This window comes from Dunckerocampus dactyliophorus, chromosome 6 (assembly GCF_027744805.1).
Source record: "Dunckerocampus dactyliophorus isolate RoL2022-P2 chromosome 6, RoL_Ddac_1.1, whole genome shotgun sequence".
Classification (NCBI taxonomy): Eukaryota; Metazoa; Chordata; class Actinopteri; order Syngnathiformes; family Syngnathidae; genus Dunckerocampus; species Dunckerocampus dactyliophorus.
The window spans coordinates 28,936,737-28,959,468 of NC_072824.1; the positions used below are offsets into that span (position 1 = coordinate 28,936,737).

The window sequence follows — 22,732 nt, forward strand, 5'->3', positions numbered from 1 at the left end:
CTGTCCTTCTGCCTGCCTGCTGCCCGCCAGTGTGTTATCGCTCCCTCTTCCCTCCTCTATTCCCATCCTAATTCAAGTCCTAACCTTGTTAGCACTAAATTGTCCAATTTGATTTGATCAGTGTTGTGTCCTTGAGGCATTGCCTGGATTAGCAATTGTGTTAGATCTGATATTAGCATCATTGAATGCTGGAGGGACATGTTCAATCTCTTTGTCTGCCTTATGCTAACTTGCCTTATGCTAGCTTGGATGATGATGTGGTTATGTTGTGATGCTGCGGGGGCTGGATGGGCCTTTGTACACCAGCATTTTTCTCCTCTTGAGTCAAAATTAAGACTTGTGTGCAATATGGCTGTAATCAGTCAGGACATGGCTAGGATTTTAAAATCGTCCAGGACCAGCAGGCTTCAGAGATGGTCCTGTATTGACAGTCATGTAAAACTCTCTAACTCCAACTGCATTTGGCGTGCCGTGTAGAGTGGTCGTCTCCCAACCTGAAGGTTGCGGGTTCGATCCTCCGTCCTCCTGTGATCATGTTGAAGTGTCCTTGGGCAAGATACTGAACCCCCAGTAGGCAAATGTGCTAGCAGTGCCTTTGAGTGCCTTGGAGGTGGAAAAGCGAAAATGAGAGACCATTACCAAAGACCATTTGTATAAATGTATTAACCCCGTGGAAAAAGCCTTGCCTCAAATCAACACTCACAGCAACGACGGCGCGCTCAAGTACCACCGAACAAAGTGCGAAATCTCAATGCTTGACAAAAAAACATTCTCAGTGAAGCATAAAGACATAAAACATACAAATCGTGGGCTTTTTTTAACGGTTACCTTTACAAATTACTTTTACAATCACGTATTTGAAAATTACCACCCGTTTCTGTGGAAGAAAAGGGCCTATGTTCGGAGAAAAACGATGAAAATAAAATAATCTTTTGGAACATTTGCAGGGCTGAATTGCGAATATGCAAGAAACCGCACTAACTACTAGAAAAGCACTCACAAGCACCACAGTTCCGCCATATCGTGACTCACACCAGTCTTTGATAACTCTTTGATATTTTCTAGAACCTGTTGGAAACTTGTTCTGTATTTTTTTTCCCCAAGCGCTCTGATCATTTTTTGTGGAGTTGTATGCACAAATGCCGAAAATGGTCCTATCTCACCATGTTAAAGAATCCTTTAAAAAATTCCTCGGATTTAATCAGTTCTTCCGCGTCCTGTTTCTGGCAAATCCATTCAGAACTTTTCAAGTTATTTTGAACACAAACAAGCAAACAGATAAACGCCGTCAAAAAACAGGCAGTCGCGGCTTTAAACATATCTTTTGTTTTATAATAAGATAAAATGCCGTGTGGATATTTCGCTGAAACGCAGGCATTTACACACACTTGCACGTGTTGGCATTCGGTCCCACTTTTATCCCTGCTTCGCACGGGCCGTTAGATTTGATGTTATGCAAGATGATTGAGGACAAGAGAAGGGTGAGAGCGGATGAAGGAGCTGTCGTTTCAAAGATTTATGGCGACAGGAAGAATGATGTAGACGCTTTACTTAAAGAGTGATGAACTCAAGAGGAGAGATTGTTTTATTTTTTTTTTTCTCATTTTACTGCTGACTTTTCGTGTCAGGTCAAAATTACTCAACGCAGCGCAAATGTTGAACAAAAGTGACAGCGCAAATGAAGTTCACACACATGGCAGTGCTCATTAGTTCAGCTATCTAGGATGGCACACATTCAGGATCCTTTGTGAAACAACTGGCCCAATTATCCATGTGTAATGCAGACCATGAACCTTTTTAGCTGGCCAGCAATTACTATTCAGTCTAATACAAACCCCAGATATTTCCATTTAGAGATTTCTGTAAAGAGTGAAGCGCAAGAAGTCAGTAATGACAGTTCTAATCAGAAGGCCACGTTGTCAACCGTCACTACCGGACACCTCTTCTTAAATTTATGTAAGGTCTGTTAAGTAGGAGGGGTTAAGGCAGGGGTGTCCAAAGTGCGGCCCACAGCTGCTTTTTTTTACATATATATTCGAAAACTATATATTAACAAGAAAACTAAAAAACATTAACAACAGTAAATAAGTTGTGGTTTTAAAAGTATTACGTGGTAATATTATGATTATATCGAATAGTGTATCTTTCCCGGTGACTAGCTAGCGCAGTGCTCATGCTGTCCTCGGCTATGCCTAGCAGCCCGTAGCCCAAATTTTAGCTCGCAGTTCAAATGCCGGCTTGCATCTAAAAAACACTCGTTAGTCGGGACACCCGTATGCCAAGGGACCACTGTATGAGTGACAATTTTAAAAAACACCGGCAGCACCTTCTCACTTACTCACTCCATGACAACTCAACTCACAGCGAAAGTAGATACAAATAACTTTGGTCTTGTTGGGCCAGAGCTTTCCAAATGCACTTTTCTTTGTCCATTTCTGCTGCGTATTTGTTGCCGCTTGTGGCTCCACATCCACCGCAGCGTTTCCACAAACTACCATGTGGACGTGCGTGCGCACGTTAATCGCGCATCAAAAAAAAAAAAGTGCTGCGAAAGGAAATTTCCACTGACGCGTTGTTAACACGTTAACTTTGACAGCCCTAGATAATATATAATAATAAATGATAATAATATTTATTTTAATATGTCATCTTCCACTGTGTAAAGTTGCAGAATCGGCGTTTGTGACATGTATTTTCTCACAGGCAATTTGTACTCTGTAAAACATTTGCAGCATTTCTTGAAATGCTAGCTTTTCAACTTTCTGTGAACGCACACAATTTAATACAATTTAATACAACTAAACGTCTCAGTGAATGTTGACTGACAAAGTCTCTGCATCTTGATGTGTAGTTTTTTTCCCAGATGGGAAAACTGGGTCGGGTGCATATGTTTGAGTTTTGGCAAGTTTGTTTTGTTGCCTTTTATGTTGCTACGACATTCGAATAAATTCGGCTTACTAGCTCAGTCGTGTTGATGGGCTCACCTTATATTCCCACGCGGGGGCTGTGGCATTTGGCTTTGCAAGAATCTTTTTTCCTCCTGACTTCCTTGATGTTACCTTGCATTGCTCCTCACGAAGCTCCACTCTTTTGCTGTGTGTGTATGCTAGCGGCCCCGCCTCCCCCCACAGAGACAAAGCAACTGTACGACTGACAAGAGGTCTCACAAGAATCCTCGCTCTGAAGCATCTAGGTCAGGGGTCAGCAACCTTTACTGTCAAAAGACCCATTTTGCCCCCTCGCCTACTAAAGAAAAATTGTCTGAAGACGCAAAATATAAGAGCTTATAAACTTTGAAACGTTTTAATCTTTCTTAATTTGACCTGCATACAGCATACAGGTAAGTCAGCATTGTTGACAGAGAAGACAAAGGAAAGGTCCGTGCAGAATTAAAAACTCTTTTTTCTTCTAAGATGCGGGGATAAATTCATGGTTAGCTTACCACGGGGGGAAACTTTTTTGTCATGTCTCGTTGTGACGTTCTCAACGAATGCAGGCAGCCAAATAACCGGCATCCCCTCCCTTTCTAGCGCTCATCCAATGACCAGTCAGAACTCAGCCACTCGGGGTGTTAAAAAAATATTCCAACATTGCAAAGGGAGCCACAACAAGAAGGCTGAAGAGCCGCGGGTTGCCGACACCTGATCTAAGTGCTTAACCAATGCACAGAGTGAATCCTCTTCCTACCTGTTTGGTGGCGAGAGACGAGGAAAACAGACACATGTGCACATGGCAATATATAATGGCCGTTCACATTACCCAGTTCATTTTCATTTATCATGTAATTCATTTCTGTATTTATTATCACGTTTTTTCTGAATGAGAACGTTTTCATTTCGCGAGATCTCGTGACACCCCTATTAATAACAGTCATTCCATGTCCATTATAAAATGGGGGATTTGTCAGTTCAACCCTTCTGCAAGTTTGCAAGGGGCGGTATAACACCACAACATGAAGTAATGTTAGGTTTCCAATGTCTCTCCAGAGATGATTGTTCAGTTTTGATAGCGTCGTGACACATCATGGTTGAGTCGGTGTTTGCTTCCATTATTTTGCAATTTGTGCAAAGTGCAGGTTGCCTTCTAGGAGTTGTACCTGAGGGGAATGATTGCACATTGTCAAATTGTGCTGTAGTCTTTATATAAGACACAGAGGAATGACTAATAATAGCATTTGCAGTATGTGAAGTGTCTCGATATCTGCCCTCCCAAAATCGATTCTTTCTGATAAGCACTTTACAGATCAGACTATTATTGGTGTTATTTTGTAATGCGTCATTTGATTCTTACCTAATGTGTCCACCATCGTCGTCCTTATAGAACATCTACGCTGTCACGCAATGCTCATCAAATAGTGGGGTTCGTGTCTTTATTCATGCTGGAATGACGCTAGTGCCCGCAACTCATACAGTGGTTTGTACTACAAAAAATACTGCAGGTTCTCAATAGCATTTTAAATCAGGAAGGTCGTTGAAAATCTTCTGCCCCAGGGTGGCATGACAGAAAATAATTGAAAGTCATTGCTGTAATTACCCAGTGATATGCAGTGGTAAATGAATAAAATATTAAACTCCCACCGAAGATGATATCACACTTTGTAAATTCTGTTTCTGTTTGTTTCATAAAGCATGAAAGTATACATTTTTGTAAATTTTGCATCACTCTAATTAAGCTTGTCACGATAATCAATTAATCGAATGATTTTAAAAAAAAATCAATTTTGCCTGTCTCGATAAATTGACATATCCATGCGTGCGTGTTTGTTTCCCTGTGCTCTTCCTCGGCTCTCTTTACCACACAGGCTGGATGACAAAAGGGTTCACTCTGCATCTGTCTGTGCGCATTGGTTCTATAGTGGAATGAACGGAGAGAGTGAACCCTCCTCTCACATTCAACGTCTTTGTCCCAGTACGTGGAGGCGGGGTTACTAATGAGTGGATACGCAGAGTGCTAGCAGCAAGTTAGCCTTGCTACCATGAATAAAGGCGCAAAAGGGATGGTTGCTAAGGCCCCAGTGTGGGAATATGTCGGTTTTAAACAGAATGAACAATGTGAGCGCATGAACACCGCTGAACCGATGTGTTGTTCGAAAGCAGTGACGAGGAAGAAGGGCAATACGACCGACGTGTATGCACACCTGAAAAACAACCATCCTGTCCAATTTTTCCAACTGGGAAAATGAATGCCGCTGAAGGTGCAGCAGAGCCTTCGTCCCGACAGTCAACGCTTACTGAGGCGTTTGGTCGGCAAAGGAAGTATAAACAAAAGAGCCCAAAATGGTGCACACTCACAGTGTTGTTCGCTATATGTGAAGCCTTCCTGTTAAGGAATAATACCCGATGTTCATTATTTATTCAAATACAGTTTTCTGTACAGAGACTTTACTGTATAGTCCATTTTATTTATTGTATTTATTGTTGTGTGTGTGTAAGTGTGTGTGAGGTTTTTTTCTTAACAGAGACAGGGTTTATTTTTTTTAAATTGTTTTTGGTTATGATTGGGAGTTTTATTTAAGTGCAATTTTTGCAAAAAGAGACAGAGTCCGTTTTATTTTCATTGTTTTTTTTGTTTGTTTGTTTGTTAAATTTATAATGCTGTTTAATTTATTTTATTTAAAAGCCCTTAACATCCCTATTCCAATGTTATACACCAGGGCTTTTCCCACCGAGGGCCGCATACGGGAAAATCAAAGACTACACGGACCACTTTGATATTTTACATTTTGTAACCCAACCCATATAGATAAGTTTTGTTTAATATTTTAAGTTTAATAACAATTTTGTTTTGTTCTCATGGTACGACTTTATGCTTGTAAAACAATTTTTCCTGTTAATATTATGACTTTATTGTAATATTTTGTAAAATTACTGCACTTCCTTACACTTTTGTTATTGTTTTTGGTAGTTTTCTTGTTTAATTGTATTTTTTAAATGTGTCGAGGGAAAGGTCCCCCGGGCCGCATTTTGGACACCCCTGTTATATACTCCTGCGAAAGTTTATTGCTTTTGATACAATGTACTCGCATTATTATGCCATATAAATGATAAAACAAATGATCTCAAAAAATGTCAATAATATCGATTATCGAGAATAATTTGTAGGACAATTATCATCCAGCAAAATTTGTCATGGTGACAGGCCTACTAGCTCTAAAAATGCAGCAAACAGCCGAATGACAAGGAGACCTCCTTGGCAGCAGAACATTCATTAAATAAGTAGATTAAAATGTATCAAGTGTTGCATTAATACAAATAATTCCTTTATGTCTGCACAGGAAAAGCCAATGCCAACATCCAGTGGGATGAGGACTCTGCTGAGACCTTCCCATCAAATCCAGTGAGGATAGTGTTTGTCCTGGTGGTGCATGGACGTGCCTCTCGTCAGTTTCAACGTCTCCTCAAAACCATCTACCACACATCCCACTACTACTACATACACGTGGATCAGGTGAGCTCCGATTCAGAAAACAACCAAAGTAACACTTCCTCTGTGGACCTCCTCTTGAAGATCCCACAGTTGTTTCAGTTGATTATTCTCTTTGGTTTTAGATGGTCCAAATTAGCAGGCAGTGACAGCACTGATTATGTAATTAGCCATTGAAATGTGAGCTTTCTGCAGGCTGGCAAATTTGTACTACTTTCACTCAAGTGTGTGTGTGTGTGTGTTTTTCTTGGATTTAGAATATTATTTCTTCCTGGAAATAGCGTTCAAAACATTCCATATGATTATAATAACCCTCATTTTTTCATTGAATCTGCCTTAGAGGTGATAATTAAACAAGATATTGACTTGAAGCCGTTTATGATATCATGCTTTTCTGATGTAGAAAAAAAAATAACCAAAATATTTAGTTAAATTAATACCTTAATATCGACCTAATAAATGAATAGTCTTCTTGATACAGCAGCTACTGGGCGTCCAAATATTGAGATCAGTGATGTGCGGTCAGGGGAGGCACGTGAGGCAGAACTAATATTAATAGCATCAAACATATTCTGCTGTAACAAGTAAATTTCCCCGCTGTGGGATAAATAAAGTACATACAATACAATACAATACAATACAATTTGTGTCCATGTTGTAAATGTATTTTCCGTATAATCCCAATCACTTTTAATATTTTCGGAAGTAAAAATCACAGAATGTGCACATTTCTTGATCCGAGAGCAGAGACGTCACCTCTCACAAACTGGGTTAGATGACGCATGCTTGTTTTCTGTTTTGTCAGCATGTCTCTGATATAATGTTTGCAGAAAGACTTTCTACAGCCTGGGTAATGTCTTTAACATAAGTATGTGACATCATTTTTCTTGCTGATCGCCGAATAAACTGCAGAGAAAAATCATAAGGTGAGGCAGACAGTACTCTGATGGAAGCCATGAACCTCACCGCACGTCACTGATTAAAGCCCAGGTACAGTCGTCCCTCACCACTTCGACTTTCACGATTTCACTCTATCGCAGTTTTTCAAAATCATCGTGCTGTTTTGTGGTTGAATACGGTCTGTTCTTAGTCAAAACATATGCATATTTAAACAAATGTTACATATTTCTTGCCTAAATTAAGCATTTTCAAGCATAAAAATGGCTACATGAACCAAAATACAAATATAAGGCATTCAAAAGACGCATTCAAAGACATTGACATAGCTTTCTACACTGGATACTAGGCGTCAGTAATGTTACTGTAATCTTCGGTGTTAAACACAATCACCAGGCTTGATTGCCGGAACAACAGGCTTTTATTGTAGGCTTGAATTGTCTCGCAACAAGCACAATAATCCCTAATTAAAATCCCTCACAAAAACACGGGCTACTGTTGCGGCCGTAACCCACAGCAAGCTGAAACTCAATTCTGAATCCCCAAGGTCTGCCACTCACTCTGCTCCCCGAGGGAACACTTTTATAGCAACACACACAAGCATGAGTCTTATTTATGTCTTAAAGGGATAGTTGGGATTTTGTGACGTGAAATTACGACATCCCCATCAGCAGTGTATTCCATCAACAGTGACTTACTCCTCACTTGGTCCCGTGAGCCCAGATGATGAGAAACGTAGTTCCGGTTAGTTGCTGGGGTTACTTAAGTAAAGAGTTTGGCTTCTCAAAACAATATGCGTTGGAAAGAGTAATACATTTGCATGACAAAAATGCCTCCCCCCAAAAAAAACTGATTCTGTTTTACTTTCTCTGGCGTCGTATTAATGTGCGCTATCGGTTGTCCATCGTTGTGTATGTGATGAAGATGCGTCCGCCGTGAGCATTGCAGCCATCTTGTTTACGTGAAGGGTGAAGATGCGAACGCCGCAGCCACCTTCATCACATTCACAACAATGGACAGCCGATTGAGCGCATTAATACGACGTCAGAGCAAGTAAAGCTGAGCGATGGTGGTCGGATTTTTTCTTTTGAAGACATATTGTTTTTGAGAAGCCAAACTCTTGACTTAAGTAACCCCAGCAACTAACCAGAACTATGTTTCTCATCACCGAAATCCAACCTGAACGGTCCCTGTCCGAACTATCCCTTTAATTGGCTTATTTATGCTTTTTGGTAATGAGAGCCTGAAGATAACTATAGGGGTGTTAGTTTATCTCTAGAGGGCTCTAATAATGCTAAAACACTGTTTGGAAGGTTTAATAGGTTTTCTGTTAAAGAAGGAAGCCTACTTTGCAGAAATTCACTTATCACAGTTGGGTCTGTGGAATCGCTCAAATCCAAACGACCCCCGACCCTAAACATATACTATGTTTTCTTTATCCAGCCACCATTTCGTGATGTGAAGCCATTGAAGTTTGTTGAAGTGTTTCCCCTTTTGTTGCAGCGGTCCAACTACCTTCATCGGCAGGTAAAGTCCTTGGCCGCTCAGTATCCCAACGTGAGGGTGACACCATGGCGCATGGCCACCATCTGGGGGGGTGCCAGTCTCCTGACCATGTATCTACGAAGTATGGCCGACCTGTTGGCCATGAGGGACTGGAGCTGGGATTTCTTCATCAACCTCAGTGCTGCGGACTACCCCATTAGGTAAAAGAGATTATGGCTGTGTATGTGAATCAACTATTGGATTATTTTAAGGAAGGTGCAAACCAGGAAATCTTAACAATAAGACATCTCTCCGCCATTATGGTGGAACTTCAATATGCATGGGTCCGGGCTCCTGTGGTTAACTGTGTGCTTTGAATAAAGAGTCTCTCACTCCAAAGCAAACAGATCAATGAAGTAGAACGTCGGCTTCTCAAACACTTTCCCTCAACACCTCCTCTTCCAAGTCTTCGTTTCCTTGCTTGCACTCCCTTCAACGGGTTACATGGTGAGCTGATTACAATTTAATTGCCCAGAGTCAATACATATTGACTTTCTCGGCCTGCTGTGTACTGGATGGTCCAAAAACCCTATCTGAATTCCTTTAAAGATGCTGGAGAAGGTAATTAAAACTACAAAGTCTGCGTGAACTGGACATGATGTCATAGAAGTAGAGACTTGTAGGAAAACGTCTAGACTTTCTTTATATGAGTTTATTGTCCTTCAGGGAGTTCAGGGTCTGCTGCATTTTTGAAGAAGCTATGCAGCAGCTAATTAAAATGCTTCTATTAAGGGGAGTGTTATCTCTTCCGCACAGCCAGATGTCTACTAGTTGGATTCAGACATGTTGTTATAGCGGACAAAAGACAGCAGGATCTGATGTCTCAAATGGTGGAGCCAAGAAATGAATTTGTTCATCGACAAGTTTTAATCTCGTTGTTTCCGCCATATTGATGAATGCTGCTGACGTGCTGTCAGTAATGTTTTTGCACCATGTCTGAGTTTATGTCTTGCAGCATACTACACGTTTGCATATTTATCCTGTCAATGTATGATTAAATGCACACGAGAGCGAGTGTGCCCGGGCACTGTTATGCTCATATTTTGCATCCTCATTTGCATGAGGGTGATGGAGCTGGGAAAAGGGCTGACAGTGGAGATTTTAAGACCCATCTGTTGGGAAATGAAACGATTGATGGAGCAAAAGAGGAAACTGAGACGCAAAAATTACAAGGAGAGGAAAGGGAGTGAGAACAAGCTTTGGGGAAAATGGATGTTTTAGATCATGCAACTCTAAAACATGTCAATTTCACTCTTCTCTTTTTATAGAGCAATTATATTTGTGACTGCTCGGATGCGACACTGCAAATGTGGTGCTTTTAAAGCCGTCATTTGCTCCGTGTAAGTGTGTAAATGTCTACTGAGTTTTGATAAGGTGAGCAGTGTCGAAAGTAGGGGTGAAGCGATCCCTCGGGTAATTTGAGTACCTCTATTACAAAGAATAATCAGGGATTTTTTTTTTCTGCTTCGAGGAATCGTAACGCAATGCGCTTCCGTCACCCACGCAGAAGAAGAAGCGGCTGTTCGGGAGCGGGAAGATTAAAGAGGCCAGAGGAAATGTTAATGTACCTTACGGACATAACATTCGCTGCGTGGGGGGGCTAGCCGTCTCTTAACTATGAGTGTCGAATGTGTGGCTAGTTTAGTACCACGGTAACGTGACTTTATACCGAGTTTATTTCATCTGCAAAAAGACAGCGCTGTGAGCTAAGAAGATGGAAAATATAATATAATATAATATGGAAAGTATTTTAGCTCACTAATCAGTAGCTGGTCATTTCTAGCAGACAATACTAATGGATAATGGAACAAGTGAGCGTGTGTTTCACTCTCTTGGTTGATGGATAAAATATCCTAGTGTGTTCCACTACAGCAGGTGTCTTCATTTTAGTTTGAACTCTAAATGTTCTAAAAAAATATTTGTCTTACTTCTAGTCAGCAGGTCCAAGTTTAGGGTTCTTAAATGCGCAGCCATCAACATCATGGAATATGTAATTTGGGCTACGTCATGTCAGTTAACTAATTATTTTTTCTCTCCTTTCAAGGAAAACTGCACTTTTTAAAACAAATTTCCCATCATTCACAATACTTATGTGAGAACACATATTTTTTTCAACTTTCTGTGCGCTCTAACAAGACGAAACGAGTTAGCATGAGCCGGCTAGCATAGCACGTAATGGGAGGTACCTATTTTGATGCTAAAGCCCTCAAAAAAACGCCCACAGTGTTCCATTTCCATAACTGACCTGTATATTAACAACGATATTGTTATCGGAAAACGATCATACTGTATTTATCTGAGCAGAGTAACACGACGCCTCGCTAGCCGCTAGTCTACTACAGCGGGACAGACGGAAGAGTGGATACTACTGGCTCTCAATTTTGCTAGGAATTGTTTTACCTGAGGACTGGAGCACAAGTCTTGTGCTGGAAGACGCTGTCGTCGCTGTTTCTATGCTGCTGTTGTTGACGGAAGTCGCGTTAGCTCCTAAGGGGCTACGTCAAATCAGTGCGCCTAGGAAAGAAGTTTCGGTAATGTTTTAAGTCATCAAAATACGGCAAGATGCTGTAAGTATTACATGTTATCATCAATGCACTTGTTAATGCATGATCACAGTATGGATATAAAATGATAAAACGTTGTTAGAGGTTTTTTTAGAGGGCTTGATAGTCGAAATAGGTACTTCCCGTGTTTAAATCATCAGTCTCGGATGGATACATGTATCTGCAAAGCACCATTATGTTGGCCCAAGCAAGTAGCTGAGCTAACTAATGTCATTTTAAGCATGATAGTCCAAGGCTATGTTCACACTGCAGGTCAATTCCGATTTTTTCAGATGCGACTCAGGCCTCGTTTGTGTGTGGATACATACCCGATGTGCAGCCGATGCTACTGCAGTATGAACGGTCAGGTGGCGCATATCTGACATACACCATACGTCACCAAAAGGCGTGGTTTACCATGCAGGACTTGGTCTTATTTTCTCTTGTGTATTTGTAATTGCTCTTTAAACAAACAAAGATATGATTTATCCAAGTACTCCAAGGAATGTTCAGTAGCAAATATTCGATAACTTGCAGCCCTAGTGAGTGTCTTTTTCTTGGCTTGGTTGTTGACTTGTGTTTATTCGTATTTAACAACTTTTCGGGTGATGTTCTCCTGAAAAGTGTGGTGAAGTGTGCTGAAGTGAATATGCAGGTTGTCAGTGTGAGCCTGCCGTCTCTCATTCAGGGCAAACAGGGCCAAGCACACAAATTACTGCATGTCCTTGTGGATCTGCCACAGAAGTCTCGAAAAAACCCAAACCCAACTGAACATCATTGTACTCGCAAACACACACACTACACAAATCCCACAGCGCTTGTTTGATCAACTATGTACACGTTTGCATCATTGCGAACACGCATAGGTCACTTTAGACTGATACAAATCCCAGTGTACACTTGGAGATTATCCTACACATGTTCATACATAGAAATGTGACGTATCAGGATACACGCTTCTCATACACTCACAAATATTTGGATAACAACCATCGCATATGGCTGAATCCTGAGTGTATCTTTGAGTCGGAGAACATTTGAGGGATTGAGGCTGGTCTCTCCTGCACTCCCCTGTCCTGAATACCATATTGTCCGCATTTATACTGGTTTATATTCAGCTGCGTCTCCATCTTCTATGCCACTTGTCCTAACTAGGGTCGCTGGAGCCTATCCCAGCTGACATGGGGGAGAGGCGGGGTTCACTCTGTACTGGTCGTCAATCGCAGGGTACATATAGACAAACAACCATTCACACTCACAATGGACCGTTAACCTAACATGCCTGTTTTTGGAATGTGGGAGTACCCGGAGAAAGCCCACGCACGCACGGGGAGAACATGCAAACTCCACAGATGCCCAACGGAGATTCCAGCCCCAGATCTTCCAGATCTCCTGACTGTGTGGCCAACATGCTAACCACTACTTTTTGTCTACACCTCGTGGCCTCAATAATTGACTGAGTTGAGCTTGTGACCCAGTGAGGCACACAAATTGAATGATACGTTCTCTTTTTGATACGCTTCTGCCTCGGAGACTATGTATTTTAGACAGCAGTGTTGTTTGATTAGGACGCTAATTATGTCTAGCTCAGCGACTGTAGCTGCTGTGTCAGCGACTGACTAGCCAAATACACGTATGGGTTTCAGTCTGTTTAATTTATTTCTGAATACAAAAATGAAGTTTTGGTGTTAAAATATGGCCGTTTGATACGTTTCACACACTGGGATGCGTCCAGGTGTCTTTTTCGAGATTAGGGCTGCACAATTAATTTAATTTGAATCTCAGTCACGATTTTATCTGCTCTAATTAAAGTAAGATGATTGTCAGTGATATTAACATTTAAAAAGTAATATCATATGCAGATCATATCAGGCACAACCAACAGTCAGCCAACCACCAGGGGATAAACGAAAGACTAGGGCTTCGTTAAGCTGTGTAACGAGCAAATTGTTGAACAAATTGTTCAACAGCGGACACGTGAGGGTGAGACGTAATGTCGAGACCGGAGCTTGGCGGCACGCCAGCTTTTGTGGGTGAGGAGCTTGAGCAGGGGTCGCCAACCCGTCGATCACGATTGCACAGTCGGTCTTTGGGACTTTGCCGGTTGATCCTGGAAATATTAGGAAAAAGAAACGTATCATCACATCTGTGCCCTTCCCTCCTGGGGAGTGGACATGCACGCATTATGACCACTGAACATGCCGCTCTCCAGGCACGCACCCCTCCAGCCCCAGATTAATTTACAAGATAGCAAGCAACAAAGCTAGCGATGACACAGGAGACACTGCAGGTCGGCACGAAGGAGATTGATTGACAATGGTCTCCAGCCAATCAGGACGCAGAAAACAATAGGCGGAGAGGGAAGAGATCGACACTCAACTTCCCACAGTGCAGTTCTTCTTAAAGGGCCAGGCTCGACCTGTAACAGTGTTCATACACTGTGATATCTGCGCGATAGAGTGAGGGAACACTGTACTTACGACTTAAGTGCGACTTATGTATGTTTTTTTCGTCTTTGTGATGTATTTTTTGACTGATGATCAATGGGACAAGAGGCAAGCATTATTTCCCCTCTAATTCCCTGATAATGTCCGTCCTGCCGCATGGCTGCCTCTCAAAGGCCAACATGGAGCCACTCGCACCAGTAGGGTGTGTGTCCAGAGGGGCCAAAGGATGAGTTACACGCATGCTTTGTCAGAGAATATGACCCTCTTGCCCAGCGTTGATCTACATTGTCTCTCTGCTCTTACGTTTGAAACAGCCTCCATGGTCCAGCAATGTTTAACAAGTTTGCGCTTTGTGGCTCACATGCTAATATTGTTTGTCACGGCCTCCTTTTCCCCTTTGCCTCTGAGACGTGTAGGCATGGGTCCTTGCCTTTGTGATGTGCTTGAACTGAGACGCCCCACTTCAGAATGCGTTTGGTGCATTTTTTAAGTTATTGCCGCATGTGAGACAGACGGGGGACAACGACAGCAGGAAGACAACTGATGATATGAATATGGTAAGCGATAGCATATAAAAGCGGTCAACAAAAAAACAGCATCCTAGCCTTTCCTCTCTACTCCTCCTCCCCCGCACTGATACAGTAAATATGCACCCTCTAATACTTCCGCTCAACACCCACCAATGACCATGTGGCCACGCCCTCCAAACCTCTGCAGACGGCGGTCTAAACCTGTCTCCTACATTGCTGATTGTGGCACGATGCACTAAGCTCAGGATGTGGAGACATTGTGGCAGGTGTAAACACTAAGCTCTTATATTTAAGGGAAATGGGGCGCTTCCAAGGAGCGAACTGACTCATAAAAGGTTTGAGTCACAAAAGAACCAAAAACAAAGCAGTCCGGATAGGGAGCTGAGACGACTACTCTGCGGAATGTGGACAGAATGCAAAACAGCAAGCAGGGCAGTAAAGTCCATGGCTACAAAATAGCCACTTTCATACAAACAGATACGTAATCACGGCTGATCTTGAGTAACACGCTAACTGCAATACAAAGTACAAACTCGGGTGCAATGACGGTGCTCTGAACACAAAGCAAAGGTGCCGCCCATGCTGCAAAACAGAAAACGAAACTACAAAATTAGAGTCTTAAACAGGAAACAAGGAAGACCAGCGGACTTACTTGTAAAGTTTGCGTACGCACAAAATGGGGCCGAAAACGTTTTCCACGGCAAGTATGGTACCTTTAAAAACACAACTTGACGTGAGAATGTGCGCGCCACTGCGCCACCTTTTGTCATTGGCGTACACACCTTTTTGAGACATGGTAAAAAGGTGACACACATTTTAGGTGATGTAGTGAAATCATATTGTATGTTAGAAATAAACATGCAGTGGGAGCCAATAAAGATTCATCTGTCATCGCATGAAAACATCACACTGTTATTGACTTAAAACGCACAAGAAAAACACAATGCAGCGCTTGAATACTTCATCATTTTATTTGATAATCATGATAATATAATGTGTTCCATTAATATTAATTACTGTATAACAAACACCAGGTTGTCAATGAAATATTTCTAGTCATTAAGTTTACAAGACACAGATCTAATATGTCCTTAGTGCTCCGTTTCTCCTTTTTCTTTGGCAGTGTATAAACATTTGTCATATGTCAAGTGGCATCAATAGCAACATTTATTTACCATGCACAGCCTTTCTGTGTGCATAGTGTCAGGGCCATGTGCGTGAACTTACTCTTTCCTTTGCCACAAATGATGCTTTTCTTTTGCTGTGCTTTGAAATAACACACTAGTTCCTCATAAAATAATTATAATATTGCTAGTATTTACATGGCGTTAATGTCATCATTAAGTGAAATATTTGTAAACTATCTTTAAACTAATTGCTGGAATTACAGCAATACATTTTTTGCTGAGCTTATGTTTATCTAAAATGTGGAACCAATTAGGGAAAATGTAGAAACATGCTCACTAAAAATGAAAATGTGTGCTTTGATATCCGACCACTTTTTTTTTTTTTGTTCCACAACGGTGCGCCCCATTCCACTGATGCCGTTGAAAACAGATTCTCTCCAATTATGATGTTTTTATGGGCCTCCAGCTCTCCAGCTAAGATTTCCACCTCAGTTTCGGTGAAGTTCCGCTTCTTCGTGTGCTGCTTCTCAACAGCCGTGATTCAGAAGAAATGGAAACAAGGGTCATTAAATATGGACGCCGCATTCATGAGCCACTTTGCATTGACCATTTACGGCGAATTGAAGTCGTGGAGAGGGCGTGACGTGGGGTGGAGTTGCGTACGCACATGTGGACAGCAGGTGAAGCGCAAATTGCTTAAATGTGTGCAGGCGCCACTTTTTTTTTAGGTCTGAATATTTTTGTCCGTGTGCACATTTTAGGTTTCTGACGTACGCAGACTTTTTAGTCAGATTTCCACGCACAGTTTTACAGGTGAGGGCCCAGGTCCGAAGTCCAACCTGTCATGCGGAACGTGACAGACGGCAGTTTGTTCAGACTTAGAGGTGCCATCCCCTGCTGTGAGAACAGTCATTAAGTCATTCTATAACATACAAAAAAAGAACCAAGTTCAATTTTATTTTGTAGTCTTTTCTTCAGACAGAGATGATGAATGTGATCCTTGTCAAATCTCTTTGAGTGTGTAGCCATAACCCGTCAAGTGGAACATTGCCCTATTCCACCATGGGATCATATATTGAAAGTTCTGCTTCTAAAAAGGGCACATTATAAATTTAACAAGATGATGGAAGTGAAGCGATGGCATAAAGATGAAGTTTAATTAGCTATGATATTGGAAAAAGTGCACAATTTGGGTGTGTCTGGTGGGGTGTGAAAGAATTGTGTGTGTGTGTGTGTGTGTGTGTGTGTGTGTGTGTGTGTGTGTGTGTGTGTGTTCACATGTGCGTGTGAAGATCACAGAGAAACTGAGCCAAAGGGGCGACAGTAAGCAAAGTAGACCCAGTGGATGGGGTGACCAATCAGGTGGCAAAGTTGGCGCATGACACAAATTCCCCTTGTTTTGTGTGTGTGTGTGTGCGTGTGCCTTCAAGCATTTGTGTGTCTCCGTGCGTGTATATTATATTGGCAATGTGCAAACTAGCTGTCACACAGCATCCTTGTGTGGGTGGGAGTATAGCGTGGAGACACAGAAGACTGCACAGCATATCATCATTCAGACTTTATGGCTCAGGACCTCCTAAGATAAGCCCCCCAGGCTGTGAAATTGCTCCTTCAAGAGAAAATGACATTAATATGCGCTTGTCCCTCCCCCCGCTGATCCTTGAGCTTTTTACCACAGCCTCGCTGCTCTTTTCGAAAGGCAAAGCAAAGCATCATGAAAGGCTCCAGCGTAGATGAAATGGCTGGGGCATAGCCTGCAGAGCAAAGCTTTTAGCCTGTCCCGTCTGTATGAGAGGGGTGACGCTGGCCTACAATGTAAAACCAGCATGGAGTCTTTTATCAAAATCATGCAGACACAATCTTTTGTATGATCCTGAAGAGTCTGCTGGGAAATACACTGAGAGCGGCTGAGGTCACTAAATAATCTGTCTGTGGCTTCAAGTGCCACAAAGTCCTTTTTGTCTGTTTGGGTGAAAGTTTACAGTGTGTTGAATATGCAGAGCTACAGTATGTCTTGATTACCCTAATTTCCGGTGTATAAGCCGCTACTTTTTTCGTAAACTTTGAACCCTGCAGGTTATATAGCGGTGCGTCTAATGGTGCGTCTGCATAAAATACTGTGCCGCTCGCGAGTCAGCGAGGAAACGGTAGCTCTTTCTTTGGCAGGAGCCGATCACAGGCTATAAGGGAACTCACAACGAGCTTGTCAACCCATCGGAAATCACAGGAGGTCATTACTCAACATCACAGTCTGACTCACGGTGTCATCTTAGATACAAGGCTAAAATCATCACACAGCAGCTTAACACTCAAAAGGTACTTAAGGAATAAACAATAATATCCCACAATATACAAAAATACGATATAAAATAATTTCCCATAATGCATATCTTCCCAGCAGAGCAGTTCATTGGCCAATGGCTGCCAGGCCAGCATTGGGAGCTCATGAGCCCCGTTAGCCATTGTATATTTGGGATATTATTGTATGTTTGGGATATTATTGTATATTTGGGGATATTATTGTATATTTGGGATATTATTGTATGTTTGGGATATTATTGTATATTTGGGGATATTATTGTATATTTGGGATATTATTGTATGTTTGGGATATTATTGTATATTTGGGGATATTATTGTATACAGTATTTCTTAACTACCTTTTGATTGTTAAGTTGCTGTGTGATGATTTTAGCTTTCTAATCTAAGATGGCACCATTAGTCAAAATGTTATATTGAGTAATGACCTCCTGCAATTTCCAATGGGTTGACAAGCTCGTCGTGAGTATTCTCATAGCTCATGATTGGCTCTCGTCAAATAAAGAGCTGTCTGGTCCTCACGGACGTGTGTGCACCACAATATGCCATTTTATGACCTGGACATGTGTGGCTTATATACTGTACGTACAGTTCTGTTTTTCTCTCTAAATTTAGTGGGTGCGGTGTAAACACTGGTGCGTCTTATGACAGTACTTGCGTGATGGTCCCTGTCCTGGCTTCATTATGACATATTACATACTGTATGTTGGAAAGACTTTTAGTGTTTCACACAGGACTGCAATCTATCTGTGGTGGTGAGTTGTTGGGTGGTGATTGGCTTGATGACATCATCGTTTCATTTGCATAATGGGCCACGATGCAAAACTCTGACCAGAGTGGAGATTTTGTAAAACTCTGATTCCGTGTGCTTGTGTGTGGACAGGTAAACGGAGCTTTTTGGTTTGTTTCATAAGACATTTCCGACATTTTCTCACAACATAACATGAACTTATTGACTTACGGGTGTTAAAACATTAACATTAAAACATTCATCATGTTTCCTCGACTCTATGTAAGTCTGTCCTGATTTTAATGATAATGTTCACATCATTGCACATCTAATATCTCACTATACGTCACCATACAAAAGGCACGTTTATTCTTGCACCCAGCTCGTGTCAGCCGTCAATTGCCATTCTCAACATACACAGAACCTTCCGGCCTTCAAAATAAGAGCGTTCCTTGTCACGTTAGTGTCAACAAAATGAGAGTGTCAATTCCACAAATTCATGTTTGGAACAAAAGCTTATTATGGTTTCATGGTAATGGTATAATGTATTTGAACATGCCTACAGGTTACATTGGAATACATCACATATTACAATTCACACATCCGCATGCTCAAAAGGAGCAAGAAGAAGCAAAGCTTATTTAATCCTGGCCCCCATCCGGTTTACATCAATTGCAATACATTTGTTCACTTCCTGTATTCCAAATGCACTCTCTTCTGGTTGAATACATAGGAAAATTATTAGGTAATGTAATATTCTAGGTAATTTAAAATTTCTTGTCCCGTAACTACTTCATAGGACAATCAAAATAAATAATATGTATGAAATAAACTTAACAGAACATAGCTGATCATGGGTGAATACTGACAATGTACTCACATAAGAATGAAGAGTAATAAGTGACAAGAATGAAGCGTTAGTAGTGAGTGTAGTACTGTTTAGACATAGCGTTGTGTGTACAAAGTGTTTCAGGACTCTTCTTCCTTGTATCATTTGATTTTATTTTTTTAAAAAGTATCGGATCGTAAGCCAAAAAATGTTGATCGTGATGTCCCTAGTGCAGAATCTAAAACAAATTGCGCCAAATCTATCTGTGGCTGCCCAATTTACATGTGGCGGGCCACACCTCTCAGTGTTAAACACATGATAATAATTGTAATAATTATTTGATTTATTCGTTTATTATGTTTTCACATTCCAATGTCCTGGTTGCTACATTGCATTTTTCCAGTTGAACAAGCGAGATATTTAAAACAGAACTTGCGCCCAGTGAAAAACTCACCAAGGAATTGAGATTTCATAGCACCATTAAACATTTATAGGTTCAGACAGAGTGTATGTGCTGCCGAAGCAATTTTCAAGGTGTCGCCATGCATTTCTACATAAAAAGTACACCTCTTTCTTCTGTTTCAGGACTAACAACCAGTTGGTGGCCTTCTTGTCCAAGTACAGAGACAAGAACTTCATCAAGTCCCACGGCAGGGACAACGCCAGGTGAGAACCTTGTAATTACCCCGGGGCCCACCCCAAATGCCAACAGCACGTCGCAATTGTGACGTGGTGAATTATGAATTAGTATTGTTATTGTGGTGACGCAATGAGCATCGCAGCACAGTGGGCAAAATATGACAAAACACACGGCTGCATGACTCAGCATGACTCAGGAGTACGTCTGTGCATTTGCAGCCACATTGCAATATCTGATTCTTTTTTCAGGCTGGCTATGCTCTTCCTGGTCTTGATAATGCATGAAAATGTCTCATTTTTTTAGCGCTCAGACATGTAACATCTCCTTTGCATGTACAAGCCCAGCTGGTCGACCTGAACTTCACTCCCTGCCGCCAACACTTGATACGGTCACAGTAGTAACACCATCCATTATGTATGCGGGGTGTCACTTTCTGTCACTTTACGCCGGCACTCAGGAATACAGGAAGGCACTAAGGAATTTGGCTCCAGGCTTCCCCTATAGTTTTAAAGTGTGAAGCCACCTTGGCACTTGTGTGAATTTTGTCCCCACAATGGTAAGCAGTTTTGCGTGCCAATGAGCACGTCTGTCGCAAACTGTGTAGAGTGTGTGTAAACTGTGTCAGGCTGAGTGTTGTCTTGTTCAAAAATGTCCAAAATGTTTTTGCACTCGTTATTTATGTACCACCTGCGTGGACTAGTCGTGGACAATTGGGACGGTGCGTATCAAAGCGCGTCACATACCTTAGAATTGAAGTAGATCGATCCAGTATTCGTTCATCCACAGCCCCCAGACAGCTGTGGTAGTTTAATCTAGAACTAAAACTGAACAAAATGCCGAAAGAGATGTCTTCTAGTCAGCCATGCCCTCACCCACACTGTCTGTGCTTTTCTTTTTCTAGTTAGGATTATGCCTTTTTCTGTCTGCATTCTCTTATGGTCTTTGACAAGTAGTCCTGCAACTGCGAGATAATATAGACACCTTCTTTTCCGCAATGAGAGCTTCTTCTCCGGAGTCCAACATCTTGTAGGTCCCACGCCTAAAGGGGAATTGATGAAGCTGGGGTGATGCCTGCGATAGCGTGGTGTCACGGGGGACAAAGCGGGACCAAATAATGCCAAGACTGCTTCACGGAGGCGGGAAGTGGTGGTGACAATGCATACCCATGCGGGAACAATGCGCGTCGTGCATACCATGTCATACAGCTAAAATAATGCAAAACTATGCAAATAATAACCTGCTACCCAAAAACACAACACAATTCTTCTCATCAGGAGAAAAGAAAATAAGAAAATAAGAAAATATGACCTTAGGAATTTTTTTTTACTTAAAACACCTATACACCTGCACAACGCTAAACACCTTGTCAGTATGTGGAATCAAATTGTGGAACGGACTCCTTTTCTCTCGTTCAACTGGTCTTAAAATTGTGATCAGGAGTGTATTTTTTATCAATGTTCAATAAGTGCATCCCCTGTGATAAGTATAACTCATGCAATGTGAGTCGTCGATTAAAGTTTTCCTTTTATGTTCATCAGGTTTATCCGTAAACAAGGCCTGGATCGTCTCTTCTATGAGTGTGACACCCATATGTGGAGGCTGGGTGATCGCAAAATCCCAGAGGGAATCTCTGTGGACGGAGGCTCCGACTGGTTCCTTCTGAATCGCATGTTTGTGGAATATGCCATCAACTCCAAGGACGATCTGGTCACCAACATGAAACGCTTCTACGCCTACACTCTGCTGCCTGCCGAGGTAACGCACGCATACAACACATTTTTATTTCTCCTAACCTCTGCGTAAGCACTGCTTTGTACTTGGGCTGCTTATGCTAGGTTTCTTGTCACTGCTGTTGGCAGGCGAGAAACTTAAATCTTAAAGTGCAAGCAAGATGTGAATTCCATACTGTATTCAAATATTGTTGAGAACTGAAAGATCTCACTGGGGAAATTGCATTTTCATCACAAGCTGCTCTGATTTTACTGCTACTTGCTGCTACTTGTTTCCCCTTGTGAATTGGAAGGGGTGAAAAATACAACGCATGCTATTTTTTATGAGTCTCACTCTCTGCTTCCTCCCTGCCTTGACCCTGTCTTGTCCCTATCCCCAGTCGTTTTTTCACACAGTGCTGGAGAACAGCGCCCACTGTGAAAGCATGGTAGATAACAACCTGCGCATCACCAACTGGAATCGTAAACTGGGTTGTAAATGCCAGTACAAGCACATCGTTGACTGGTGTGGGTGTTCTCCCAATGACTTCAAGCCTGTGGACTTCCACCGCTTCCAGGTAATAATAACACTCTCTAGGGATTTTTGGCTTCCGATCCGATCCCATTTTTTTATAGTCTTGCTGATCCGATCTGGTACCGATCTCTTTTTCTTTCATTTGTGGAATTGAACATGGTTATGAAAATACCTCTTCAAAGCATTACGAATAATGCGTTGTATTGCTGAATGTACTTTTTTATTACACAGCATGACCGACATTATTGTTTGGTTTTTGTAACAAACCACTGTGAGTCAGCTAAAATTGGAAATACAGGCGTGCAAAATACTTTTGGTGTAGGACTAATCATTTGACAATCTATTTGTGGTGTGATTTTGAATATATGACATTTTTTTAACAAACTCTCTTCAACTCAATAGTAATTTATTGTCGGTCCCTAGTGTAAACAACCAGTGGTTACAGCAGCATTGGCGGA

At 41.7% G+C, this 22,732-nt stretch overlaps 1 protein-coding gene across 1 annotated transcript in view; it reads left to right on the forward strand.

Annotated features, from left to right (window-relative positions):
* xylt1 (xylosyltransferase I) overlaps nucleotides 1-22,732 on the forward strand; it is a 120,515-nt gene that overhangs the window by 56,196 nt on the left and 41,587 nt on the right. Inside the window, exons 3-7 of the mRNA XM_054778101.1 lie at nucleotides 6,275-6,447; nucleotides 8,824-9,026; nucleotides 19,976-20,056; nucleotides 21,569-21,785; nucleotides 22,141-22,317. Of these exons, the coding sequence (XP_054634076.1) occupies nucleotides 6,275-6,447; nucleotides 8,824-9,026; nucleotides 19,976-20,056; nucleotides 21,569-21,785; nucleotides 22,141-22,317 (851 nt within the window). The remainder of the gene's footprint in view (nucleotides 1-6,274; nucleotides 6,448-8,823; nucleotides 9,027-19,975; nucleotides 20,057-21,568; nucleotides 21,786-22,140; nucleotides 22,318-22,732) is intronic.